This window comes from Aphelocoma coerulescens, chromosome 13 (assembly GCF_041296385.1).
Source record: "Aphelocoma coerulescens isolate FSJ_1873_10779 chromosome 13, UR_Acoe_1.0, whole genome shotgun sequence".
In the NCBI taxonomy this organism is placed as follows: Eukaryota; Metazoa; Chordata; class Aves; order Passeriformes; family Corvidae; genus Aphelocoma; species Aphelocoma coerulescens.
The window spans coordinates 4,750,342-4,778,317 of record NC_091027.1 but is presented as its reverse complement, the minus strand read 5'-3'; the positions used below and the strand labels follow the sequence as shown (position 1 = coordinate 4,778,317).

Sequence of the window (27,976 nt, the reverse complement as noted above, 5' to 3'; positions counted from 1 at the left end):
TTTTTTAAACCTTGATCCCATGCTCACATGAAATGCAGTGAAAATAATTTCAGTGATTTTTAGTGGCCATTTGCTGAAGATCAGGGGTTGGAGCAGAAGAGCTGCTGTCCTCAGTGAGGGCTCAGATACGAGATCAAGTTCTTGTGGTTGAATCAACTACTACAGTGTATGTACAGTCCTGCTCCACCTGTGAGCAGCCAAACATGCCATTACAGACCAAGAAACAACAGATTTGGGGGTTGTTTGAATACACATTTTTATATGTAATATACCCCAACTGTAGAAAAAGAGATAAAGATTAGAAAGCTATTGTCTTTTACTTGCCCTCCCTTACTTAAGAAAGAAGTTTTTTAGGTTGGTTTGTTTTGCAGGCACATAGAAGGTAAGAAAATGTCTACAATTAGTAAGATAAGGAATAATCAGTGAGAATTTCAAGACACACCATGTGAACTGTTTCCTTGTGGAGAAAGAGGTAGTAAAGTTGTAAAAACTAATGTGGCTTAAGTCATCCTACAGATACACTGCTACATATAAGTACAAATTTAATGAGTTCTTAGGGTTTTTCTGGGGTTTCTTTAATAAACAGGGAAAGAGAACCAGCAAACAAGACTCTTTTTCTTTATGCCAATAGTACAGTTTCTCACATGTGGAGCAGCAGTCACGGTCTTTGAGGATTTGTCCATAATTAATCAGACACAAGAGAACTGTTGTAGCCACAGCTCCAGATTTCCCTGTGTTCTCCTAGGAATTAATTCCAAGGAAAAAAAAAAGAATCTGGCATAACAAAAGGTCTTATTTTAAAATCCTGAGGAAAAGAAAAAAAACCACATACAAGAGCCAAACTATTAGGAGAAGAAAAAACCAAATTCATAAGGGAGGGTCCTCAAGGTCAGAACCATCAGCTGCTTAAAGTGCACACAGACAGCTCTCTCCATCCATGGCCTGCAGAAACAACCTGGAGTAAGAGAGCTGCCCTACAAAAGCACCATGTATTGTGTTAATATTTCAGCTGCTTCACCACCTGGGCACTTTTCAGGTAGGTTTCTCACTGGTCTGGGGAGCAGACAGCCCATGCTGAGTTACAGCTCAGCACAGACCAGAGCCTGAGGAGACACGTGCAAAAACATCCCCTGATCACGGTACCGCACACTGCAGAGGGGTCTCAGCTGCCTTCTGCTGAGCTTCCTGCTGGCCTTTTGCTCTGGATCTTGGCCAGAGCTTCCCTGTCGTACCTTGAGTGTGTCCTAATGACATGGGTTGGAGCTCATGGGCCATGCTGGGGCTGCTTTGGGGATTTACAGCACCAAGGGAAGACAAGCGAGTGCTAGAGGGCAGAAGGGTTGCAATGCTCTTGCTGAAGAGAGTTATGTGGGGAAAATCATTAATCCCCTCTGCTAAAGCTGATCAAAATCCACAGTGGCCCCACAGATTATATTTCCATGGTTGGCTCCCTGTTGGGACCCCACTTGCCACCTGCTGTAAACAGAGAAAAAACTGAAGACTGTTACCACCAGCTGCCTTCTGCTCTCCCCAGAGGCAGTGGGTTCTGTATAGCACCAATATGCCCCTGCAGCTGCATGGGGAGGGGGGGAGGAGGGGCTGAGGAAGCCAACAGGGCTCACATGAAAGCCCATCAGGGCCAGCACCTGCACTCACAGCTTGTTCTCCCTGGTAACACTTAAATAACTGATTAAAAACACGTGAAACCCCCATCACCCCATCCCTGCACTGGATATTGCACAACAATATTTAAATACCGTATAAACAAGTTATCCCTATGTGGAAAAGGCAGAGAGGGTCCAGCTGAGCCTGGCGTGTACCTGGGGCACCCCTGCCATGCCTGACTGCAGCTTGGTGAGTCACAGAGGAAAGGGGGCTGGGGCAGGAGGAGAGGAACTGAGACACTGTCCGTGGCAGTGAAGGTGTGAGTGTGGTTTGGGGTGATGAAGGCCATCCAGGGCCCTGCAAAGGCCAGAGCCAGCCAGGAACAGGCTGCTTCAGGAATGCCCATGGGAGCCTGGCTGTCCCACTCTCAAGTTGTTCACTGCTCCAGCTGTCCAGACATGAGTGCTCTGGGTGAGATGGAAAAAAGGGGAAAAGAAGAAGAGTGAACACTGATGGAAGAGCAAGCATTGCCCTCGCCCTCTCCTGGCGCTGATGGTACTGCCAGCCAGGGGAAGCCTGCCTGCATTCACACCCCGATGCTTCCCATAGGAACTCTCCCACGAAGAGCACAAGGAAGTTTCCTGCAGTTTTCTCCATTTTTCACAGCTGGCCTCCTGGGTACTGCAGGCTGGAGACAACATAACTGCGATGTTTTGTGTTTGCAGGGCACTGAACTCAGTGCCTGAAAGTCCCTTATTAACTGTCTGTATCCAGGATGATTTTTTTGGGAAACACTCTCTGCAGAGAAAGCATTTCCTTAGCCATGGCTAGAGAGGCTGGAAAGAATTTTTGTTCTTTACTGGGATCTTCAAGCCTTGTGTGAATCTTCACCTTTTGCCACTCTTCACTAACTGTTCTGGGTCACACACCCCTTGAGCCCATTGCTCTGCCCCACTCACACAAATGCCTTGCCTGAGGAAGTGTTCAGGGATGTGGAGAACTGAATTCACCGTTTTGCTCAACACCATAAATTCTTAATATGAAACAGGTGAAAACTGAGACCTCTGCAACAAAGGTGACCAACCCACACCCTCTCTGTCTCCACCCACCTGGGCTGTACATGAAGGTGTTTTGCAGCCTGATATTCCCTCTGAGTGTTTGTATTCCCCAGGGGTGAGTGGTGCTTCCCACCAGCCCTCTCAGTGCCTACCTCTGTCACAGGCTGGAGGCGTCCTGGGGCTCTGGTGTGCCCAGGAGGCAGTGGGACAGCAGAGCTGTTCCCCTGCCAGCCTCTGGATCTGGATGGGATGGGATTCGCTGGCAGAGCTCTCTGGGGTGGCTGGGGCCTTGAAATATCCTACAAGAGAAAGAAATAGCTTTGAATTTAAGCCTTAAATTTTGCAGGTAGTAGGTAACCTGAGTTCCAGAGCCTTTTTAATTAGCCACATTAACTGATGCACTTCATGGCTTGGAAGGGAGTTTCACACACATACACTCACTGTTTGTTTGCCTATGCAATACCCATAACCAATATATATATGTGTGTGTTCTTGTGCCCATACAAACACACACAGACCCACAAGCAGTTATTATTTGTTTGTGCACACAGCTGTCCCTAATAGGATGCTCAGAGCATTATATTTTCCATTCATCTAATGAATTTCAGTGGAAAGCATCTCCCAGGGGGAGAAGTTACCCCCACAAGAGCCAACTGCCTGTTGTTGCTCAGGCTCTGTGCTAAGCTGCTGCCTTACAGGTGTTGATTTAACAAACACAGCTGCACTCATGACTTGGAGGGCACCCAAAACCCCTGCAGTCTCCTCAGACTATGCATAAATGCAATGCTGGATGGCTTGGGGATCTATTGCTCTCCAGGGATTTTGCCCTGTGACTCCAGGAAGGACAAGGCAGACTAAATTCCACTGACTGCCAGGTCTGAAGAGCTCCTGTAGGAATAGCAAGAGAGCAAATCTGGCAGATGCTGCAAACATCTAGGAAGGACACTGGCACTAGCAAAAAGGGACATGAATTATTTCCGCTGTGTCTTCTCCAGCTCGTGGCTCTCCACTCACTCAGAAACAGCAAGGTTTCTTGTGGAAATCCAGTGAAAAGTGTTCCATCTAGTAGGGCTGGCTGAGATAAAGAGACTGGATGTGCTGGGGAGGGAACACAAAGGAGGTTGTGGGGAACTTGTCAGCAAGCAGCTGGGAAGGATACCTATTCCTTATTGACAACACTCAGCTTCCTGCTTTTGTTTTAGTTTTCTTTCCTGCTGAAGTGCCAGCTGTTCACAGGAACAATGGAGCTAGAAACAAACCTGATTCGCTAAGATTTGCCTCCATAGGGTTTGTTTTCCTCTGTGTCCTTCAGAGAGAGACTGACTGGGAGCCAGCCTCCTGCTACCAACTGGAACCAAGCCCTTTGCTTCTTTGAGGGCCCCAAACTAAAAATATTTTTTTGCAAAATGGGCAAAATACTAGTCTGAGTGATTTACCATCCTTCCAGTAAGAATGTGGGGTCTGTAGTAAGTTTTGAACAAAGCTGCCAGCAAAATAAATAAATCAACACCATTTCCTTCCAAGCCTCAAAATAACCTCATGGATAGGATGCTCACATAAGATGGGGTCAGTTTGGGTCAAGCCTAACAGTTCTCCCAGGGCAGGAGGCTTCACCAGAACAAACCTCCCACCAAACAGCATCCACAGGACAGCAGCACGACTCCATACCTGAGAAGTTGGAGGTTTGGGAGCAGGAGGTGCCGGCCTGCTCGGGGGTGTCCTCCGGGGAATGTCCTTTGGAAGTGCTGGCTGTGCTGGTCCCATGGGCTGCCCCACGCTGCAGCTGTGGCTGCCAGAGAAGGTGGGTGGCTGCTGCCTGTTTATCTGGAGCCCTGGAGCTTGCTGAGAAGGAGGTTTTGGTGGGATTTCAGGGAAGCCAATCACCTGTGCAGAAGAGCCACAAATCCTCAGGTATTTCCACTTCAAACCACCCCTTATATTCGCTGTGACACTTCTGAGGATCTACGTGAGATCTATGACCCACAGAGCAGGAAATATTGCCTGCAACACCAGTATGTGTTGTGTATGTCTGGTAGGTGTTGATAAGATGGACTGGGACAACTTGGGATCATGAGGCAGAAATGGAAATCAAGAGAACAGAGTAATCCAGGCATCAATGTGACACTTGCAAATAAACCCAATGGGTTTGCCATTTCTCCAGTTTTGAGATGGGGGATGTGACAGCAGAGGATCTACCAGGAGAGACAAGCATCCACCCAGGCCTGGTCAAATCCCAGCTCCTGCCTTTAAGGAAATCACTAGGAATAGGTGCTATGCTCCTCTACCACTGACTTTCAGCCATGGGTGATGCCTGTCTATTTACCCCATCCTTTGATAAAACCACTCCCTAACTGCAGTGTGAGGGGGAACCACATCCCACAGCTTGGGGCAGCTGCATCTCTGCCCTGCAGGTGGAGGGTGACCCTGCCCCTACCTTCCTCTGCTGCTGGGGGGTTCTCAGCTTGAAGGCAGGGTTTGCATGCCCAGTTCCAGAGGTGTCACTGACAATGAGAGAAGGAAAAGAGTGTTAATGTTTTGATATGTTTTCTCCTTTATTTTCCTGCATTTTCTATTTTATCTTCACTGGAGTGAAAAAATGAGAAGCCAATAGTGACTATACCAACAAACCCTACAATTTAGTGACATTCCCCACAGCGTTTGCAATGTCTCTTCTGTCCTGGCACTGAAGGCAGGATGGGGGACAAGCAGACAAGGCACAGCACTGACAACTTACCTGAACTGAGGTGTCTTCTTTAGAGAACAGATGGCAAATTTATTCCAGCATTTCAGGTAATAGAATAAAAACATGATTCCTTTGAGAACGAGAATGGGAGCCAGGATTGCCAGAGTTATCACGACCGCTGAAGAGCCTGAGGGTGAGAAAATAGAGTTTGTTAAATGGAAAACTCTGCTCCCAACTAACTCCAGTCCTTCTGAAGTGGCACCGTAGCAGAGCTGGTCCCACTCACCACCTTCAGGCAGAGGGGGACCACTGTCCAAGCTTCCTCCCGTCCCCTCCTTGTTGCAGAATGGGGGGGCCCACCCGTGGTTGCAGTGGCAGTTCTTGTTGTTGTTGCACACCTGGAGTGGGAAGATTCAGAGATTTAAGTGGCAGCTACTAAGAAACCTGCAGGTGAAAAACAAACGAAGCCCTTGCTGAATTAAACACTACAGAACAGACTCTACTGGGAGCTGAGTGCCTGGAAATTCTTTTCTTCGGGGAGTGGAAGTGCCCTTTATTTCCTCAGAAATTCTCCCTTTCTCCAAAAGACAAGGGTTCTTCAGCTGAAGGGCCAATAACCTGAATTCAGCAGAAAAGCAGCATTTAAATATGCCTTTCTCTTATCTCTAAACTGAAGGACATGAGTTTTCCCTTTCATCGAGTGAAGATTTCTTATTGTTTAGGCCAAAGAGCTTGGCTCATTGGTATTTGTCTTTTCTTTCCATCCCCTGGGGGCACTGGAGAGCAATTTGGGATAAACTGCTCTAAATGTTACTTTTCACTGTTTTTCCTTTAGTAAGTCTGATACTTTTTATTCAATCTAAACTGGGCCCAGAAGGTTTTTCTTCAAGATTACTCCTTGTTTCTCATTTATTGCAATGCATATCCCTCCAGCGGACCTCCTTAAATCCTGTGTCAAAGGGACATTCATGGACCAGAAAATGCATCAAATAGGAAAGAAATGTGCAAATTAATAACCAAGAAGCCAAAGTCCAGAACAAACCTAAGCAAGGTACCAGAACTGAGCTGAACAAGCAGCCACAGAAGAATGGAAGCCCATCCTGCTTCAGCCTGGAGATGGAAAAGAAGACACTTACTCCATGCCCATGGCACTTCTTGCTACAGCTTTCAGCATCAAAGATGATGGACACGTTCTGGCAGCGCCCCTCAAAGCAGACCTGCGCAGAAAGGATCCAAAAACTCAGTGTTAGCTCTCTGAGTTATGCACCATGTCACTGCCTGGTGGTATTTTGTGACTTGCAGGTCCCAGACACCTTGGAAACACAATTAATTAATTACCTGGGCAGAATTACAGGAAATTAAGTTAACCTGGTTCCCAAGCAAACAGTTAATCACCACCCTAAATCCCAGTAAATGTGAATCAGAGAGGAGTGAGAACTCAGCTGGCAATAGCTTGGCCATGCCCACGTGGCAAGTCCTTGAAGGAGCTCTCACATATCTTGATTTCCAATTTTGTTTTACCTTTAAGCAAGACAGCTTCAACCAACTAGCAAATCCCAGATTTAGCACTGGCCCTGAACTACATCTGGCAAAGACATAAAGCCTTTGGTGTGTGTCCTTCCATTACTTCTCTGAAGCCTCTAAGAGATTATTTTTCTAACAAACACAAAAATCTCCTAGAAAGGCATTAGACATAAAAAATTAATGGCTTGATAACCACAAAGCACATTCTGGGTGGAAAAGTGATACCCTGAACCTCCCCCAAGCCACTCCAGGCAGAACTGTACCTACATGATGGCTCCCACACTTTGTTCCTGTCAACACCAAGCCAGGATCCAGCATCTCCTTCTCCTCGCTGTCGGATCTGTACACGTGGGTCCCCCGGCAGCGCTGCATGTTCACAGTGGTGTCTATGGGCACTGCATTGGGCTGCAGGGGTTTGAAAGCAGAGCTCTGGCACTGGATCTTCCCACATTTAGCATCTCTGATTTCAAAGGAAAGGCTAAAGTGATTATTCCTGGCTTGCTGGATGTTTTGCAGACATGAGCTCTAAATGTGAATTAAAGCAGCAGTGTTGAGTCATTGTTAAATGAGCAGGCACCTCCCAAGAACTATCCCAAGCAACAGTGTCTAATGGATACTGATGGAACCATCTCACAGTCCCCATGGATGGGGGATGTCCCCAGGGATGGCCAACCTCAACGAAGTCAGAGGTAAGACCAAGAAATTTTTGTCTCAGAAAGCTACATTTAACTCAGAGATTAAAAAAATCCCCCCTTCTGTTGCTTTGGAAGAATATCAACTAGATATTTGGAAATGCAAAAGGCAGGGAAATGGTGAGCTGAAAGCTTCAGCTGTAAGGGCTCTAAGTCCTACAAGGATGCAGCTGGTTTCCCAGGAGGCAGAGGGAGGGAGTGAACCAATGCATGGATCCATTTTATCTCCTGGCCCATCATTTTGTAATATATAAAAACATCTTCTCCAAGGAGCAACTCTGGGCTGCCACTCTGCTTTGTACCTCATCTCACACTTCCTGTAATTCCCGTAGATGTCCTTCCCGCAGTTCCCATAGATGTCTCCAGCAGCATTGACCTTCTCAAAGCAGGCATCTGGTGCTGGCTGTGCTCCTGTGTGGGAGAGACTCATGTGGCTGCTTCACCTCACCCCATGCCCACCACTCATTTGTCCTTTTCCTGGAATGGTTGGAGCATGAGAAATTTTTTGCTGCCTCCTCCAAGTGAGTAAGGCAGGAGAAGAGGTTCCTCAGACTCTGCTACTGATAGCAGGTGTGGAAGGTACTCCAGCCTTGCACAGGGTGAGGAATAGCAGGGTGCCACATCACATTGGTTGGTTCAAAGGACAGCATTTTTTGCTGCAGGCAGAGTCCTTACCAGGCCCCCACAGCTGCACACACTGGTCCCTGTAGGTGAGGCACATGCCACTGTAGCAATAGGCCCTTCCTCCGTCGCAGGGAGCCCCATCGATCTGGTAAGAGTTGAGGGGGCAGAACGGGGACTCGCCAGTGCAATATTCTGGGAGGTCACAGAGTCCTGACCTCTCCCTGCAGAGAGTTCCTGGAGACATCAGCTAAAAAGAGACAGTGGGAAAGCCCCAGAATTATTGCTTGGCTCCTCTGTGGTTTCATGTCTGCACGTCTGTCTGTAGATAAGACAGAATCTTGTGTCTGCCACTTCATCCTCCTTGTCTAAGGTTTTTTGAGGTCAGAAGTGCCTCTGGGACTTCATTAACAGGGTGAACTGTGTCGAACAAAATTAACAACTGGATCCCTTCCCCAGGTAGCAATGAGATCATGCACAGAATGTAAGGCTGCCAGACCTCATGGGGTCACTGATCCATCTCGCTCTACCCTAGGGTAGGATCCAATTTACCTGAACCATTTCTGACAGATGTTTGTGTAATCTGTTCTCAAACCCCTCCCTGGCTGGGAAGTTTGTTTCTGTGTTTCCCTGTCATTTCTCCTGGAGATATTTTCCTAATGCATAACTTATGTCTCCCTTGCTTATGAGTTTACTCAGTTCGTTCTTCTCCTGTCCACCAAACAGATGGAGAACAAAGGGCATTCACAGTTACAGCTGGGAGGTTGTTCCAAATGAGTCCAGGTGGATCTCTGGAAATTGTTTTCCACATGCTCAGGATAGGTCAGTAAGAGCACACAGTCAATGTGAAAACATCAAGAAGAGCTTAAGAGAAACATTTGCCTATGTTCAGTTTTGAGTTAATTTGTTGGCAAATTTGAGATTGTTGGCTCCAAAATCAGAAACACATATTAACCAGTTGCTATAAGGAAAGCTGAGATTTAAAATCATACTCTTTGCCAGAAGTTCTTCAGCAAACACCTGAGCTAAAGGAATTCAGCTGCACCACAGAAAAGAGGGTTCAGAGCAAACACAGCATCCAGACTAATCCCTGGAGGAAGTGTTTGCTCCAAGAGCTCTGTCTAGATTTCTTCTGGAGCCAATGGAGAGAAATATCAGCTCTGATTCTTCCCATCCCTCAGTGTTTAAGAGAGGCAGTGTCACTTAATTCCAGCAACATTCACAGCTCATTTTAAGCTATCACAGGAGTCAAATTAAATTAATCAGCCAGAAGAAAGGACCCCACTAGTTTGATTACACTCATAGCTGTTGCACCTAAAAAAATCAAGCCAGGTGAGGAGTTAAACATTTGGCTGTGCTTTCTCCCCTTCTCCCACCAGTTTTATCCTCACACTTCCACCCCAGTTATTCCCTCTCCTCTTAGGAAAACCTGGAGGTCCCACCTTGCACTGATGGCAGCAGCTGCCATGGGCACATTCAGCACCAGGTTTCAGGGAGCAGGTGCTGGGGTCACAGCAGGGGTTCCTGCACTCCTGGAAGACAGAGAGATGCAGCAGAGTTCAGAGGGCAGATCTGAGGCTGGCCCTGATGTGTTCCCACACACGATGGATCACACACAGAGTAACACCCTCCCTTCCACGTTATGCTCATGGTACCCAGCACGAGCTGAGTTCCAGCCCTGCACATCCACCCTCTGATGGGCTGATGGGATACAACTGGTTGTGCTCATCACATCCAGAGAGTTTGGGCTGCTGGTCCCAGCTCCATTTTTTTAATGAGTCAAAGGATGGATATGGAGAAGTGAGATGCAGCACTAAGAGAAACCCCATCCTTGTAAAGTGAACTTTTAGATGAAACTGCAACATTTGGAAAAATTCTTCCTGGCTATCAGGAAGAATTTCTTCACTGAAGGGTTGTTAAGCATGGGATAGGCTGCCCAGGGAGGTGGTGGAGTCCCCATCTCTGGAGGTGGTGAAGAAACATCTGGACATGGCACTGAGTGCTCTGGGCTGGTTGGCAAGCTGGTGATGGGACACAGGTTGGACTCACTCTTGGAGGTCTTTTCCAACCTAAATGGATCTGTGATCCTGTGACCTAAAATCACTTTTTCATCTCCTTTTTAAAGGAAGCTTAAATCACCTCTGTTCAGCCCTGGACCACACCATCCCTGAGTTCTGGGATGGATTGTGCTACACACTGTGAAGTCAGGTGTAATATTTTAGAACCTTGATTTACATTTACATACAGGGAAGATATTTTTGTCTCCTGCACAACAAAAAGCTGATTACAGATCACATAACTGTATTTGCAAAATACATAATAAGAACACTGTGTCCCACTAAACCCCAAATGGTTGGACCTGAACAATTGTTACCTCCACCTCTCCACAGTCACACTCCTCCCCCTCTTCCAAGTAGCCATTTCCACATTTCCCTCCACCATACATTCTTTTGGTATCTGGCATATTGGAGAGACACATCCCTCCACCAGACTGCAGATACTTCTCCAGCTCTTGTCTGTTGCACTGGTTGAACACCTTGGGGAATGGGTGCCTAAATACAGACAAGGTAGAAAAACATGAAGACAGATCTGGGCAATGGTTTAGAGAACCAAAAAAGGAGCACATGCAAATCCTGACAAGTGCCAAAGGACACAGGTCTCTCCCTTGAAATTCTTGGAGATGTGCTAAACCAGATTGTGATTTCCTGTGCCTGCATTACACTTGAAGACGAGGTGAGACTGCACTGCAAGGTTGTTTAGTAATATAATTGCCTTACAAAATAAACTTTATAGAACCAAAACATGTTGAGTTACATTTGACTGTGATTGCTGACAAGCATGGCTGTCCTTACCTCCTCAATACTGGAGCTGGGGCTTATTCCTAACTGCTCAAACAAGCCTAAGAGTCCAGCACTCAGCCTGTGAATAACTGCCTGTGAACCTACCTGCTAAAAATAATGTTTAATTTTTCCTATCTACCACCTCATTTTGAAGAACGTGAATATTTTTTGTGACATGAATTATTAATGCCTGTGCACTCCATGTGTGGCTGTGCATATGTGTGGATGTTGTGTGCTCTACTTGCATGCCACTATGCTTTCATTTCTCACCCAAATGGTTTTCCTTGGAGGAAATGATGCATATAAAAGAAGATGTCTATGAAAGAAAAGAATCTGTTCAAACAGAGGAAGGCTGGAGAAAATGGTGAATGTGGCTTTAAGTGAAGGCATTCATCTGGCACATTTCGTGACTGAATTGTAGAAATTGTTATGTTTCCTCATCCAAAATGAGATTTTTAATTCCTATGGGCTTCTAGAGCCACTCTTGCTTCCCCTTTCTCTCAAAGACTTCTTTCCTGTTAAACACAGGCTCTCAGAAACCAAGCATTATTTTTTAGAAAAGGGAACAGGAAAATTTTCCTTTTGCCAGATAGTTCAGAGCTCCCCTTCTAAATTACCTAGGGCCAGTCTCAGGCAGGAATCAGTTCCTTGGGAATTAGCAAATTGCTACTGCTCCATGACCCAGGGTTTGTCCAGCAATATTTTCTCTATAAACACTGACTCCAGCAGGCAGCAACGAACCCACTTTCACTCTACATTTCTAGTTCTTACTCCACCAAGGCTCTTGTAACAAAGCCCTTCACATTGCCCCCCGAGCCCATGCAAGAGGAACTCACCCAGTTGCAGAAGCCATGATGCAGCCCCCATCTGCTGCAGGGGTGGTACAGCAGCCAGCAGAATCGTGATTCATGCCAAAGTTGTGTCCCATCTCGTGAGCAATGGTAGCAGCAACACCAATGGCATTATCAGAGTGATCCTGTGCAAGGTCAAAGAGGCACGTCAGCATTTTACCTGTGCCTGTCTGGGTCAATGGGGGGAGTGGCATTTCTCATTAGTACATGTAGAAAACATCTACTGAAGGCATTCCTGCCTATAAGCAGGTGAGTGGAGAACTTCACAGGAAGTATTTTCTTCCTGGGCTTTAGGATGCCTCTATCCTAGGTATTCACTGCTGGCAAGAAACTTTATATTGGGTACTGGCAATTACTTACCATGTTTACTCCTCCTGACTGGAAATCAGAGCACATGGCCATCACGGGAGCCAAGCCTACCGTGGTACCTTTGAAGGGCACACCCCTAAAATCAACCCAGAAAGAGCATGAAATGGCACTGAGGCACTCGGGAAGGCAGGCAGAGAAATGCACCCTGCAGTGCACAGCTTCTTACACAGTGTCAGGGGGACACATTGCCTTTACAGTATCTTCCAGTACAGGACATCATAGCAGAGCTACAAAGCCTGAAGGTCTGTTTATCTTGGACTGCTACTCTGTTTTATGGGCCAGCCAGACAATCCTATTTCTTATAATGGCTTGGTTCCAAAAAGTGCTCCTGCTGAGCTTTGCAACAAGCACAGAAAAGACTATTTCTGGATCCTTGGTTGAGTTCTGTTTGTGAATATTTAATTTGCCATAAGCCTGATATTTGCCACCTTGGGATTCAGGGACTTGAGAGAGTAGTAGGCAACACCTCTGAGGTGCAGCCATGCTCTGCTCCTGCCTCTGAGCTGGAAAGCTACACCACCCTGACAGCATCTCCGAAATGGGAGCCCTGGAAATTGTGCTCAGGACATGACCAGGTGGAGAGGAAATAGAGTAATGTTAAAGGGAAAAAAACCCAACCAAAGAAAACAAGGGGAAAGGCATTGTATCTCTGCATTTCAGTCCTACAGGTCCTCTGACTATCCTGGTGGATGAGTTTCCATGGAAGAGGTAAGGGGATCTGAGAACTGCTGCAAATTTTTCTTCCAATGCCATCTGCATTGCCAGCCAGGCTACTGGCCCTGACGAGATCAGTGGGCCACCAGTCACAGGCCATCCTCAGCTGGCTCCCAGCACCAGGGCTCTGTGTGTCAGTGGGATGGGTTAGGAATGAATGCTTTCCACAAAGCCACTTTGAATCTCGGAAGGATATCATGGTACAAACTGATTTCCCACCCACCCAAGCCACTTGCCAGAAACAGGAGGAATGAGCTTACGTGATTAGTTGGGCATTATCATGTTTTCTGTGCAGCCTCTCTTTGCTACTCCAGGCCAGAAAGGACTTGAGGGTGGAGTAGGGATTCTCTGTTACATCACATTTATTCCCATAATTCCAGATCTCCAGCCCCACCAAGGCAATCCGGATATTTAAGGCCCTGTAAAACTAAGGTACAGAAAAGAAAAGAGATGATAAAATAAGCACCATGAAGTTATTTTACTGCGTTTTAAATCTTGCATATATCCTGCTAATTGCTACTAGAGATCCACATGTCCAGAGCAGATGCTCCCTCTGGAAATGCATTTCAGCTTGGTGCTGAGCCCTGCAGACAGAAGTGTGCAACCACCACAAACCTAAACTGAACTGAAATAGAGACATTGAACTTTCATTTTTGAATGAATGACAAAGACATAATCTAGAGAAACAAAGACTGGAGACTGACATCATGTTTCATCTTCTGGTATGTTAAAATTCCTGAAAACAGTAAGGGAGTAACCTTCTGCCCATGTCAAGTACAAACAGAAGCATTCATAGGTAGCAGGGTGAAGGGAGTGGTGGAAAGAGTTCAAGGGGAGCAGAAAGGGAGTAGATCTGAAAAGCAGGAGCTTTTACTTCAGCAGCACTAGGTACCACTGCAGGGATGACTTCAGAAGGCTCCTTCCAGCTCTGCTCCCCAGGTTTTCTACCTTTTCAAGTGAATACCTCAGTCCCTTTTCAAAAAGCATTACTTAGGTTACAGTTTTTACAGAGATGTAGTAAAACACAAGATGCTCATGCTGGCTCCAAAGCAAGGAATGGAGATCCCCCCACCCTGTTCTGGATTTGCAGCAACACAATTGTTTGGCAGGTGCTCTCCTCAACTCACTGGGGAGAACTGCCAAAACATTATTCTCTCCCCCAAAAAGCCAGCCTTCCTCTGGCCCAACTAATTCTCATATTTCATGATCTGGGCCTTGCTTTCATCCTTCCACACACCCCCAATCTCACCTTATCTACGTAATTAGCAGCCTCCACTAATTTAAGCTTTGTTGCTTCGATGCTGAAGCGATGTTTCTGAAACTGAACAAAATGAACATGTCAGGCAGCACAAAGGCAACTAAAAAGAGCTGAAATGTGTTAAAACAAGCCACATTATTCTGGAAATAAGAAGGGTATTATGAAGTGAAGTCTCCCTGCACTGCACATCTGATTAGAAGCCCCCCTGTACATGTATATTCAGAATTCATCCCTGACACCCCATGGCAGTGATGCTACTCAAGTGGTGGCACAGTGGAGCAACCCAAACTTATCAGTGCCCCCAGAACCAGGGGCTGGCAAAGAACTGGCAAATGTGCCAGGTAAAATGTGTGATAACAGGACTTCATGTCTGAGGCCAAGGCTGCTGGAGCTCTCATCACATCTCACTCATCCAACCAATTTGCCTATTTAAACCATCTGGCAATGAATGAGTTAATTTTAGCAAACTGCTTGGTTCAAAGGGTTAAAGTGGCAAAATGTTCGGATTTTTGTTTAACAGATGACAAAACCTGGGGCTTTTCTTCTAATGAGGGACAGAGCAAAGAAAGGGCAGTTAACAACAACACCGTGAGGCTCTGTCCCAGTTTGTCTGATCAAATGGTGAACAACATATGGCAGTTCCTGGGTATTATGTGTATCTCAGTATCCCTACTGTCCTGCTGCCTGACAGAGAAACCAAAATAGGTTCTGCCTCTTTAGTTTTGTTCAGAATAAATTATAGCCCAGAGCACTATGTGGTTTTCCCTACTGGAGTTTCAAGTTGTAAATCATGGATAGGACCAGCCTGGCTCCCGTCTGTGCTGGAGATTAAACAATCAGTAAAACACTGTGTGGTTTGCACTGTCAGTGTGTCTGGCCTGCTGTCCAGGCTGGGGGTGGGGGAGGGATTGCTGACTTCAGTCAGCTTCTTCCAGACCTATTCTGTGATCTGGAGACTTAAAAATGTCTATTTATATATCTGCTACCAGCTCAGAGCAGAGCATAATCACAGTTATCTTCTCTAGAGATTAAGTGTACTGCAGTTAGAAGCACATCACTCCTGGAAACCCCCAAATTTCGCTGTTCTGAAGGCAGACTCTCCCAGCCATAATTAGGACTGAACACTGCTACCTTGCTACCTTCAGCCCTCACCCAAATCACAACCTGCATCTCTCCCTTGGCCAATGGTGGCTGCCAGGACAAAAGAGACCAAGACACAGCTCTCCCTGCCCCAGGAGATGCTGCAGGTGAGATGCTCTGTGCCCAGTGCTCCGTGGGTATGAACACGATCCCATTTCTTACCTCAGCATAATCAGCCACGAGCAGGAGCTCCACGTACTTCGTGGCCTGCAGAGTGTCCCGTTTCACCTGCAGCAGCAGCCACACAGGTTATTGGGTTATTCCCCCAATATTCCCCAAGAAACTCTTCACAAAACATTTTTACAGGCCACTTTCCCCAGTTTGTTTCTCACTGGCTGTTCACCCCACCCCATCACACACAGGGACCTCCAAATGTGATGGATTTAGAGCAACCAAGGTCAGTATAGCTACAGCAAGTGCCCACATGCCTGTCCTCCACTCACCTTTTGTTCCTATATCGGATGCAGGAACAGCTACAGCCCACCACAGTCCCAACACTCATTTATTTCTCTGCTGGAGCCACTATTTCACAATCAGCTTGTTACAAACCCCCTTAAATATTCTCCTTTATTTCCCTTTCTGAGCTGTGCTCCTAGAGAACAGCAGGGCTGGGAACAGGTGGGATATTTGGAGCATCGTGCACAGACCCAGGCTGAGCCCCGCTCACCCTCTGCCCTGGTGGTTTCATCCCAGTTGTGAAGTCCCTGAGCCAATCTTCAGCTGCATCCCCAGTGCCCTGGTAGGCACAGGCTCCTCTCTTCAACCTCAGGTTGTCCACCCTGTAAATCAAGTGCTGGTCTGGGCTGTTGGGAGCTGGCTCCAAGACATAGCTGGAATTGCTGCTCAATACGATAAGTCCTCTGTTGAAACGGGAAGCAATAAAAGGGAAAGTTAATTACTAACACAGCAACTGGAGACAAATCCTTCTGCTGCTGCTGAGCTCCCATTTGACTCTGGCAAGACACTTATCCTTACCAGGCCAGTCAGTTCATTAATAAAAAGGGTGGGGATATTTTGAGTTCAGAGGGGGAAATCCCTGAGCTTCCATATATCAAAATCCATTCAGTGGGCCTCAGACATTGAGGGGCTATTGGAGCATGTGCTGCAACCTGAGAAGTTTAACATACAGCCCTTCCTTTAGGGGCAATGTAAGCTTTTCAACCAATAGAAGAAATGTGCCTTTAACAGAACGGACCTGAAAAATGTGAAGACTTTGTTTGTCAACAGGAAAAACAGAGTTCTCTCTGGGTCATGCACATAACGAGATGGTCCTGGTTTTCTCAATGAGCATCTTACAGGCAGCAGAGCTGGAAATCTGTGTGTGATGCCCTCTAGAAGATGTGTGGCTCGATGAGCACCACCCACGCTGGGCAGGCTCAGAGTGAGAGCAGCCACGTGTGCTCAGCTCCTGTGCCTCCCCAGCAGTTAGAAAAGGTAACAAGGAGTTGCCAGCACACAGTGATGGCTCAGGGGTGCAGGAAGCCTCTGCACAGGCACACTGAACATCTCTGTCCCTCTGGAGCTGGAAGGCAGAGCCTAGGAAAACACAGGCTGGCAGAAGCGTGGCACACCTGCGACTGCTTTTGCTTTTGGAGTATTTATTGCAAGCCACAGGTGGCTGCACTGTCCTGTTTATCTCACTGGGCCCTTTGCCTACACTCACTAAGATGTCTCAGGTTTGCTTTGGCAGGGGCTGTTTCCTGGCTGGAGCCAGTCCCATCAGGCTCCAGAGCAGATGACCACTAATGTCAATAAAGCCCGTGTGATGTTTTGGAAACAAACTCTGAGCTGGTGTAAATGAATGCAGCTCCTTGGTCACCACAAACCGCTTCATTTAGTCCTGGCTGAGGATACAGACCCCATTTTCCAGCCAAAGACCCCATTACTCTCAAAGTAAAGGTTTCACACACACAGCCCTGGCACCACCTGGGGAGAAAGCAGACAAGGCTGACAACCCAGGAGAGAGCTCAGACTTGAAGACTTTGCCCCAAAACACACACAAATTGCCAGCTGTGAGAGACTGGGAGAAGATTTCTGCACTAGTGCAGGGCGTTGGGCTGGGACGTGGTGAGTCCTGTCCCTGTCCGTGACAGATGCAGCCCTGAGCCACTAACAAGAGTCTTTTGCTTCAGTGGACTCTTGAGTTAAACTCACTCATAGCCCCAGTCCACACTGCCAGCACACAGGGCCCCAGAAGGGGAACAGGGCTGATTAGGAGGCCATGGCTACTAATGATACCCCCAGTTTCTGCCTTTTCCCTAACATGCCCATTTTTTATGCCCAGGCTGGGTGCCTTTGAGAGCAGGTCTATCCACAGGCTGCTGGGAGCAGAGCTGAGGTGGCAGCACCGGAGCAGAGGCATTCCCAGAGGCATTCCCAGAGGCATTCCCAGAGGCATTCCCAGATTCGCGCATCTCCAGGCACTCACCGCAGCCCCCGGCATGTGCTGAGCGTGACGCTGGAGTGCTCCCAGCCCCGCACGACCCCGTGGTAAAAGCAGTGGTCCTGGAAGGCAGAGGGAGGCAGGGTTGGCGGTGCAGATTTGGGATGGACATGGGACATGTGCTATTTTTAGGCGTCGCTGAGTCCCGTGCGAGCGCTGCCGGCACTCCGGTAATTGTTCCCTTTCCGCTGCATTTGGCGGCTGATTATCACCGCTAAATCTCTGTGACTCTGCAGCGAAATTTGGCCTTTCAGCTGCCATGCGCCGCCTGTGCCAGAGCATCAAACAGCTCCTTGTTGCCAGTAAAAACTGAGAGCTTTGAATCCCCAAGGAAACGACTCGGATGGCTGCAGGTTTAGGGCCGACCCAAAGCTTTCTGCCTGTAACAGGAGCTGCCCATCGATGGCAGCTGGCCCTGGGTCAGGCCCCAAGGGATGTGGCTTCAGCCCCAGAGAGGGTGACACCGTGGGCAGTGGGGAAGCCCCCGTCTCAGGGCTGCTGCTGAGACAAAGGCAGCCTCTGGCTGGGACAAGGAGGCTTTGGGGCAGAAACGCCAACATATTCATTACATCCCTTCCCCTCACCCCGGGGCAGCAGTAGGAAAGATGATCTCATGGGGATTTTATCTCTTATTTTTGCTTTGTGACCAATGCATATCTTTGTGCTGCTGCAGCACAGCCAGCCGAGCCTGTGTGAGATCAGTAATTTATGGGGTTTTTACTGAGCAGGAGCTTATAGGGGCTGCTTTTCCCAAAGGCTGGGAAGGTCCCCGACGTGGGGAACCTGGTGGCAAAACTAAAAGCAAGGGGTGAGCAGTGTGAGGAATAAACAATTCCCCAGCACCCAGAGAGAGGGGAGCAATGCCGGCGGCTGACCTTGGCTCTCATAACAGAGCTTGGGCAAAACAGAAAGATGTTTTTACCATTTTTGGGGGATGGAGCAGCTTTCCCACTGGAACACTGCAGATCAGAAAGCTGGACTCCCCTCCCCTTTAGCTTAAAGCTGTAGGGATCTGTGCCCTCAAATAAAAAGGCTCAGTAGGAAGATGTTCACCTGCTTCTCCAAGTCTGATCTCTGCACTCACCGTGTGGGTCAGGGGGGTGCTCTGGGCTTGGCCGGTCTGGCTGTAGTGGGTCTCGATGTAGCCTGGTGCAAAGAGGTTTCTGCAGACACAGTGGAGGGGGTGAAAAAAAAGTAAATTAAAAAATAAAGATGGTAAGACCTTTATTTTTATCTGGAGTTCTTTTTTTTAGGGGTGCTGGAAGACCAGCTAGATCCAGCTCTTTCTGAAGTCAGGGTAAATATCCCTGCTGCTGTGAACCGCTGTTGTGGATTTGGGGCAGTCAGTGTTTTCTACCCTTAGTGTGAAACCAACTGCAACACCCCGAGAGGGCAGGTGAGAGACAGGGATTCACAGGACACCAGCTGTGCTCTATCTCTGCACTCTGCTCTCAGCATGTCCCTCCTGCCAGGCCCTTGTTCCAGGAGCAGTGGCAGCTCCTGGTGGCCCAGGAGCCATGGGATCCATGGCAGGAGCATCACCACGGGCTGTGCTGCCTGTGCAGAGCACACTGTGATGGCAGAGGGTCAGAAGGTGGGAGCACAGCTGACCTTGCCACATCTATCTCTCTGCTGCTCTGGCAGGAGCTGAGCACTTCTCCTGGAGCATATCTGCTCCCAGGAGGGCCCCACAAGCCATCTAAGTGCTCTTTCAAGCCATTTATTAAATTAAAACAATCACAGAGAGCCTGTCCCTGAGTTTAATTAGGTACCAAAATGCACTTCCAACAGCTGGAAGTGAACAACTCAATTTTTACGTGAGGACTTTTAAAGACCCCATATCCCAACCTCATCACTGACCCTTAATGGGTGCAAGTCTCTGTGCAGTTTTCTTTCTGTTGCCAAGTTATGCCCCAGATATACTGGGATTAGATTCAAAGCACCAAATCCAGCCTAGCAAACACCACCAGGCCAGTTCAGGACACATCTGGGCGCTGGTGTGAGTCCTCAGCTCAAACCCAGACTGTCTCCACTGCCCATTTCTGAGTACAGTCATAAACCAATCTGCATCTGCATTTCAACTGCTGCCCAGAAGCCGGTTCACATCTTTGTTACAGGAAAATGCTGATTCCCCAATTTGAATTTGTTCATGTCATCCCCATGTACACAATATTCTCCCTGTCTTCAACCCAGGATCAGACCAAAAGTCTATAAAAGGAGCTCCTGTGCACTGAATAGAAAGCATTTTGATTTTGTTCCAGAGGAAACAGCCTTCTCCTTCTTTTTAAACATCTGCATTTGCTAAACAGTGATGTAAAAAATACAGCAAGTCAAAATCCAGGCCAAACCAAGAAGGTCATATCCTGTGTCCATCTCAGCAGCCATAAAATGTAGGCTTAAAGCAGTTTTTAAAAACAAGAGTTCGACTTGCAAAAATTTGGAGAAGGATCACAGAACATACCCTAGTGATGAAACACAATCCTGCAGCAACCCCACAGCGCTGTCAGGCCACCAAAGTGCCACATTTGCCATCCATGAGGAGGCCACACGCATCCTGGGCAGTGTGTTGTCAGATGCAGCTGCAGCTCAATCCCTTTGCATCCCTGTTTAAAGCATGTCATGCACCAGATTTTAGAACTAAACTGCTAGAAAGAAAGAAAAAAAAAGTTTCCTTCTATTCTTTGCCTGATTTCTTTAAGCTGGATGAAGAAAGCTCTATCACAAGCAAACACAAAGATTTTTCCATCTGCCTTGGCTTTTGGTACCTGGCAGTCAGATCTTATCAACCTTGAAAGCATCTCTGTTTAAAAAAGGGACTGGGTGCCTGTGATAGCTAATTAAATTACATCAAAACAACATGAAACGAAACCTTTTATCAGCGTTTGAAAGTGCTTCACCCACCTGGCATCCAAAGGCTCAGACAGCTGAACAAGTACCCCCAGCTTAATGACAGACAGACAACTGTGCCACTGTTGTGTTTGATAGCATCTGATGTCAGGAAAACAGCAGCTTTTATCTCCACTTTTAAAGTTCAGCATAGCCCAGAAAAGCTCATTTTGTCTCTTTCTGATGTGTTCTTATCACTAAATGCTGTCAGCGATCCAAAGGCAAGGTTGCTGCGTTCAGCTGTCCCAGGTCTGTAAACCCAAGATAAGCAACATCCCACAGAACATAACTCCCTTCATCTCCCTGACTGCAGCATCTTGCTCAGCAAGGGTGCAAGAAACAAATATTTAATCAACAGATTGCATTAACTCGCAGGAAATTGCCTTGAGCAATGCTCTGGCAGGTATCTGGTCTGTGTCAGGGCAGACAGTAAAGCAGTGTGATCTGCCCCGTGCTGTTAAACCAGGCACCAGCCCGTGGGTTTCCTGTAGCTGAGGCTTTGCACAGCCTGCTTGCTTCATTCCCAAACAAGCACGCTTGTGTTTTCCTCCCGCTCCTTTATTCTTGGAAAGCATTAGCTATGAATAGCCACTTGATCTCCCCTTCAGCATTGCCCATGAGGCTCCTCAGAGCTGTGACTCCTGCCCAGCCCCGGTGCTGAGCACCAGAGCCCAGGTTCCAGGGCACAGGATGAGGCCACACAGCACAGGGGGTGTGCACGTCCCTTCCTACTTGCACACTCAGGCTACAGCCCCTTCTAGAGTGGATTAAGGAGCTCTGCCTGAATTTTTAGGGACACTTATGCAGCTGCTGAGCTGAGAGCCTGTGGCATCTCCATGTTACAACTGCCAAGCGTCTCTCCACGAGTTGACTCTTACTCTACACCACAGGGTCCCTAAGAAAAGTCCAGTTTCTTATTCTGAGCATGAAACAGTCCTATTTTGAAGACAGTACCCAGCCTTAATGCAGGGGGGCCCTGGGGCTCTTGCAGTGCTGCCAGAAAGGGCTCTCACAGGGGATTGCACAGGGTGTGGTGGGGAGGGCAGTGAGGAAAGAGGAAATACAAAAGGACATCTTGCAACACCCTTGGTGTCTTATTTTGAGCCTGTAAAATTTCATTCCCAGCCCAACTCACTTCTTTAGCAAGCACCAAGCTTTCCACCAAACTGTAAACAAACAGCAAACAAACCTTGCCACCAAGAGTACACCAGAGTTATCAGCCAGTCTTGACTCTCTTTTCCATGTGTACCAGTTGCTGGATAAACAGCAGAGAGACACCCATACCCCAAAACCTTATCTGCCATCATTTCAGGACAACATCCCTGCCTGGCTGAACAGCTGATTCCAGGGGAGCTCAGCCCTGCAAAGCACTGATAGCAGTACATCACCATTTCCAGAAGAGCACAGAGTTCACCTCTGTGCTGGAGAAGGAAAGTCTGGAAAAAACAGCACAATGTGATTCTTTCTTCTCAGTTACATTACATGCCTCAGTGACCACTTCTCCAGCAGCTCACGCTGAAGCTGCAAAAGTCTGGATGCAAAATAACATCACTCAGACTTCTGAGATCCAGTCAGGCAGCTGGCAGATCCCTAGCACACATCATCTTCCTAAAAGGCAGCACAGAGCGTCTCATTAGAGGAGTTATCAGCATGAAGAACTGATGAAGTCAGAGAAAAAGCTGGTTTGGGATGGGAGTACCCTCCTTTGCTGAAGTTCAATAGCAGCTGCAGCCAGTTTGAGGCCAGGGAAAGCTGCACACGAACACTTGGGATGTTCTAGAGAGGCCTCACACCTTTTCAACAGGGACCAGCTTTCAGCAAGGTCAGTCATTCCCCGAGATCCAGCTCAGCCTCCAAGCTCAGGGTGGAATAGCCTGCTCTTGGTAGGATTTGTTCCCCGGAAAGCCTTGGGAGCCGGGTTAAATACAAGTGAGGAAGCCAAACGAAGGGAGAGTGGCTCGGTGCCATAATGTACAGATGGCCTGAGCCGGTTCCTGCTGATGGCTGTCGTGGAGCAGTCCTGGTCCCACTCCAGCCTGTCAATGATATCATTGTTTGACACAAAGCCCTCCTTCCTGCACTGCTCCCTGGAAGGGCCCTGCATGCAGAGCTGACAGCGCAGGGCAGCCTGGCTCTGCTGGGATGCCGTGGCAGGGAGGTCACATACTTCACTCATGACCTGAGATGGCTCTCAACAGGAGAGGCAGGCTGAAGGCACGGTGCAAACCCAGCTCCCTTGGCAGGCAGCTGCCCCTGTGGCACTTGGGGATGGGGAAAGGATGTGGATTTCAGTTCTTCTGGCCACTGCTGAGGAGCAGAGAAGCAGCTGGGGGAAAAGGGGATGCACGGCACACCCAAACACTCCCAAAAACAGCAGAAGGAAAGTTGGGGCCCTGCATGACCGTGTCCTCCTGGGGGAGTGCACATTTCCCAGCTGCTCTAGAGAACCTCACCCCTATTTTCCTGATAATGGGAACAGTTTTGCCTGTAAAACATCACTTGCTAGCACAAGTCTAAGAGGAGCTCAGGTCCCTCCATGCCAGAGGACTGCCATGAACACATTCAGTTGCACCAGCCTGGGATCACCCACAGGCACCCAGAGTGCCCCAGCAGCATCCTGACGCTCTTGCTAATTAGAGCAAGAAGGACTTTTAATAACTTGGTCCCATCAGCAACCTTGCTTGGATTCATTTTACAGAGGGGATAGTCTACATGGACAGCTTCCAATTTAGAAACAAACAGCAGTATCTAGGAGATGGACATGGTTTTTATTTCCTCCCAAAAAACAAAAGCCAAATCGTCCATGAAGCTCTCACGAGAAACATTGACATTGATTTTTCAGTCATGGGACCAAGAAAAGTGAAGCCTGCAGACTCTTACATGTCTTTCCCTGTCCCTTTCCTCAAATCACAATAAATCTGTCCAGCCAGGCTGCCAGCATCTGGGGGTGGAGGGAATTGATTTTCCCAAGAAACCTGAGACATCAGATTTCCATCTACAATTTGTGGTCCCACTCCATTGCCTCTCAACAGGATCCAAGTAGGGTAAGAAGGGGAATGTGAACTCTTGCCTCTCAGTCACTTAAATATTCCCTAAAGCCAGAATTTATTATCAAAACCTGAAGCGGCCCCATCTTGAACACCACCACACATGACTCATGACAAAACAAGCAGGCAGGCCTGCTTTCCATATCCACCACTAGTGGGAAATGGGAGATTTCAAGCCTCTGGAATATTGCAGTCAAAACCTGGCACTTCATAAAACCAATGAAATCCAATTTTTTTTTTCTTGGTGAGTTCCATCCAGATGAGTCCAGGAGCTCTTAAGCTCCCTTCCTCTAGAGCTTTTGCTAAGAACATGTTTATTGTGTAAACACAGCAGTTTGGAAGGAAAAAGTGGCTTCCCATCTATTGAGGTGGAGCTAAACAAGCCATTTGTAAGGCCTGGGAAAGCATCACAGACTAAAGACTCTCCATCCCCTTCTCCCACCAACATCATCCGTGACATTCACTGTGTAAATTATGTTACCCAAGCGAGATCTGTCACATAGACCCTTGGCTTACCAATAGGAACCACAAAGGTTACCCAGGGAGGAAAAAGGAAATAAAATAAATGGAAAACAGGTTTATAATGAGTCAGTGCACAAAGGATTTAAAAGGTTTCATTTCCTGGTCTCTTCCTCTCTGCCCCACACAGAGGAATCACTGAATATCCCAAGGGAATCAGGAGGCTGAAAAGCAGCTGTGGCTTTCCAGGTCCCACCCCTGTTTTTCTGATGATTCCAAGAGACAGTAGAGCAGGATAAACTCAATTTCCCTCCTTTGCCTGACCCTTAACCCCTGCCCATGAAGGAAGCCCATTAGACACTGATGATGTGTAGCCCATCAGTGGAATAATCTCATATATCCTTCCTGCTCAGAAACGGGCAGCAACTTCCTCACTCAGTTGGTAGGAGAGGTCCTGGAAATGTGCAAAAGCAGGAAACACTGAAATACAAGTGACACACAGATCTTTTACTGCACCACTGAGAGCACCAGGCAGGGCAGGACTGCCTGTCCCCTACCCAATGATAGTGCTCCCTGTCAGAGTGGCCTGAAAACTTTCTGATGGCTCTGCAGGTCAGACCACATGAGCTCTGGACTTCCTTTGCTGTGTCCTCAGCCAGCTGCTGCACATCTCCCCTGGGGCTCTGCCACCCAGTGCAGTGGCCAGAATAAGGAGCTGAAACAAACAGCCCCAGGCTGTCCCAGGGACACCCCCTGGAGAAGCATCCACTACCCTTGGCAGCTGAGAGGGCCTTTCCCAAGTCTGGAGGAGAGGAGAGGAGAGGAGAGGAGAGGAGAGGAGAGGAGAGGAGAGGAGAGGAGAGGAGAGGAGAGGAGAGGAGAGGAGAGGAGAGGAGAGGAGAGGAGAGGAGAGGAGAGGAGAGGAGAGGAGAGGAGAGGAGAGGAGAGGAGAGGAGAGGAGAGGAGAGGAGAGGAGAGGAGAGGAGAGGAGAGGAGAGGAGAGGAGAGGAGAGGAGAGGAGAGGAGAGGAGAGGAGAGGAGAGGAGAGGAGAGGAGAGGAGAGGAGAGGAGAGGAGAGGAGAGGAGAGGAGAGGAGAGGAGAGGAGAGGAGAGGAGAGGAGAGGAGTCTTTTTTGCTCCCTTTCCTTCACTGAGGTGAGAAGACTAATTCCATGCAGGTTTCTGCGTTGGAAATGGGAGCTCTCCTCTTCACTAAGAAGAGGCTCACACCAGGCAGTGCTGCCACACACATTGAGAGGCTCTCAGCCTCACCCTGCTTGGCTCAAAGCTGCTTTTTATTAACAAATGCAAATGCCTTTTAAAAAAAAGTCACTTTTCATCCAAGGTTTGCAACTCAGATTCTTCCGCTCCTAAGCCCCAGCCAAATTTAAAGCTGCTTTATAGGCAACTCTCCATATATTTGTTGTTTGTGCAGCTTTGAGCTTTCCAATCCCACAGCTGCAGGACATGGTTTTGAGTCATTTAAAACAAGCCTGAGTCGTTTGAGGGATATATTTATCATTATTCTGAAATGTTAATGTGTCATGAACTCTGCTTGAAACTCCAGCATGCTTCTGACTTCTTATCAAACTCCTGAACAGGAAATAATGCAATATTATGTTAACTGCTAATGCAATAATTGTATTCACAAATATATGAAGCCCAAATGCAGATGTGTGATGAGCTTATTACAAAACACGGGGTTGGGCCCAGCTCTGAAGCAAGATATGCAATAAATTCTGTGTTTCACCTCTGTGGATGAACACAATGTCCTTTTCATATGGAATATGAAATTGGATGGTGTGTACATTTCTTCCACATATTGAAACTGGAATGTTTCTTCCAAAGCTAGTGCATCCCTAACAAAGTACAGATCATGACACTTCCCCCACTTTTCAAAGCAATTTTATCAGTTGTCTCTCCATAAGGAGAGTGGGGAATGTGTAATGAGGCTGCCTAATCCACCAAGAACATCACCTGCAACAGTTTCAGTGGCTTGGCACATCTGCTCTCTAGTTTTGGGTAAATCATATCCCAACCAAACCCAAATTATGCCAATCATTTCATGCTTTCCTTGAACGATGGAAGTCTGGGATGTGGATACAAGAGTAAAACATGGGCCAGCACTCACATCCCTGTGCTGAGCCCAGGGACAGAGGGGGAGCACAGCACCAACCTCAGCAGCAAAGCTGGTTCCCAAAGGCTCCTCTAAACTGGAGCAATTAAATGACCCAGTACTCTGAGGCTTTTTTGAATTTAAAAAGCCTCAAGTACCTTCCTTTAAGTTGCAATTCTCTTCCCACTTTCATGTGAATCTGAAACCTGGAGCTTACAGGCTTTGGACAGCTTTGAAGGGACACTTCCCACTTGGGAGACTTCCCTTTCTCCCCTGCTGCCTGGGCAACAGAAGAAGTCCTGGATGCTGCAGCTACTCAGGAGCCCAAACCTCAGCCAGAAGCTCAGCCTCCCCTGTAAGATAAGCAAGAGCAGTGATAAGCTCTTGGATGCTGTGGAGCAATGCCAGGCTGGGAATGTGAGGGGCCAGGCTGGGCTCTGCCTTGCCACACTCTTCAACAAGGAGAAGAGGTTTGCCTCTTCTAAAAGAGCACTCTAAAAAGTGCTTTGTGGGTGCTGATAAATACACAGGGCTCCCAGGGGCTTCATTATTCCTCTTTTAATTCCTAATTTAAGTGCCCAAAACTACTTCAGCACTTTCACAAGTCTCTGAAAAGTGGAGCCTTTCCACTAATTGCATTTTCGGGGTTGTACCATCAGCTTTCTTGAGCAAGGACTTGAGGCTGGGCAAGACTCCCACATGAAGCACTGCTCTCTGTGAATCACGTGCATTTTCCACAGAAAACAAAAATTAAAAATCTCCAAACCAGGTGCTGTGTTTCATCAGCACCAGTAAAGGAGATCCATCCTGCAGTGGAAGTGTGTGCACACATTTCCAAGCCTGTGTGTATACATCTCAATGAATGAAAATGCATTTCAGGAAACAAACACAATAGAAACCTTCTATTATTATAACTCTGTTTACTAACACCAGCAATGGGTTTTTCTGTGCTGGAAATAGCACAGCACTGCTCCTGTGAGGCACCTGGAGCTTACATCATGGTGCTTGGAGCACAAACGCATCAACCCAGCAAGGATCCTTTCTCTGGCCAGCTTCAGCTGTGCCAGAAACATTCACCTTTGCATAGCAACTGCAGAATCAGCAAGACCTGACAGTCCTGGAAGGAGACTTCCAGCAGCATCAGTGGCTGTGCTGCTTCCAGGCTCAGCTCAGACCTGGCATGGTACCACTGTCAGCAGCAGCAGCAATTTCTCCAGACAGGACTGACTTAGCAGTGCTTATGATGCCTGGTCTTATTTTCCCTGCTGAAACCTGCTCTAAAACACAGAATTTAGAGCTGTTTTTGTTTAGTTCTACACAGGTGCATGACTGCCTGTGAAAAGCATTCAGTTTTTGCAGCACTGGAACTCTCAGCAGCTTTTGTGGCTTTTTACAGAAAACACCTCGTAGGAGGTACATGCCTTCCATCAGCCATCACATTCCAGACTTCACTGCAGACAGTGACAAAAAAAATCTGGTTTTCCCCCAAAACACCCTGAATATCATTTAGGTTTATGCCCTGCCATCAAAACTATTAAGATCTTCTGACACTTCACTCTTTCAGGAGGAAAGCTGAGCCCCCAATCTCTGTGGTTGGGATGTCCATAAAATACATTCAAAATATAACCAAGGTCATTAGTCCCAGGTTATTATTCCTACTGATTCTAGAAG

At 47.6% G+C, this 27,976-nt stretch overlaps 1 protein-coding gene across 2 annotated transcripts in view; it reads right to left on the bottom strand.

The window, feature by feature from the left end:
• Window positions 1-42: 42 nt before the first annotated feature.
• Window positions 43-27,976, bottom strand: part of ADAM19 (ADAM metallopeptidase domain 19) — a 32,415-nt gene continuing 4,481 nt past the window's right edge. Inside the window, exons 4-23 of one of the 2 annotated variants that reach the window (XM_069028638.1) lie at window positions 18,883-18,961; window positions 17,784-17,860; window positions 16,023-16,215; window positions 15,518-15,583; window positions 14,207-14,278; window positions 13,218-13,384; window positions 12,235-12,319; window positions 11,860-11,999; window positions 10,558-10,735; window positions 9,626-9,715; window positions 8,238-8,433; window positions 7,865-7,973; window positions 7,138-7,330; window positions 6,483-6,563; window positions 5,633-5,744; window positions 5,398-5,533; window positions 5,098-5,164; window positions 4,332-4,547; window positions 2,816-2,962; window positions 43-2,072 (exon numbers count right to left, since the gene is read on the bottom strand). In XM_069028638.1, coding sequence (XP_068884739.1) covers window positions 1,998-2,072; window positions 2,816-2,962; window positions 4,332-4,547; window positions 5,098-5,164; window positions 5,398-5,533; window positions 5,633-5,744; window positions 6,483-6,563; window positions 7,138-7,330; window positions 7,865-7,973; window positions 8,238-8,433; window positions 9,626-9,715; window positions 10,558-10,735; window positions 11,860-11,999; window positions 12,235-12,319; window positions 13,218-13,384; window positions 14,207-14,278; window positions 15,518-15,583; window positions 16,023-16,215; window positions 17,784-17,860; window positions 18,883-18,961 — 2,479 coding nt within the window. In that variant the 3' untranslated portion in view covers window positions 43-1,997. The remainder of the gene's footprint in view (window positions 2,073-2,815; window positions 2,963-4,331; window positions 4,548-5,097; window positions 5,165-5,397; window positions 5,534-5,632; window positions 5,745-6,482; window positions 6,564-7,137; window positions 7,331-7,864; window positions 7,974-8,237; window positions 8,434-9,625; window positions 9,716-10,557; window positions 10,736-11,859; window positions 12,000-12,234; window positions 12,320-13,217; window positions 13,385-14,206; window positions 14,279-15,517; window positions 15,584-16,022; window positions 16,216-17,783; window positions 17,861-18,882; window positions 18,962-27,976) is intronic. The other variant, XM_069028639.1, reaches the window with a different exon arrangement.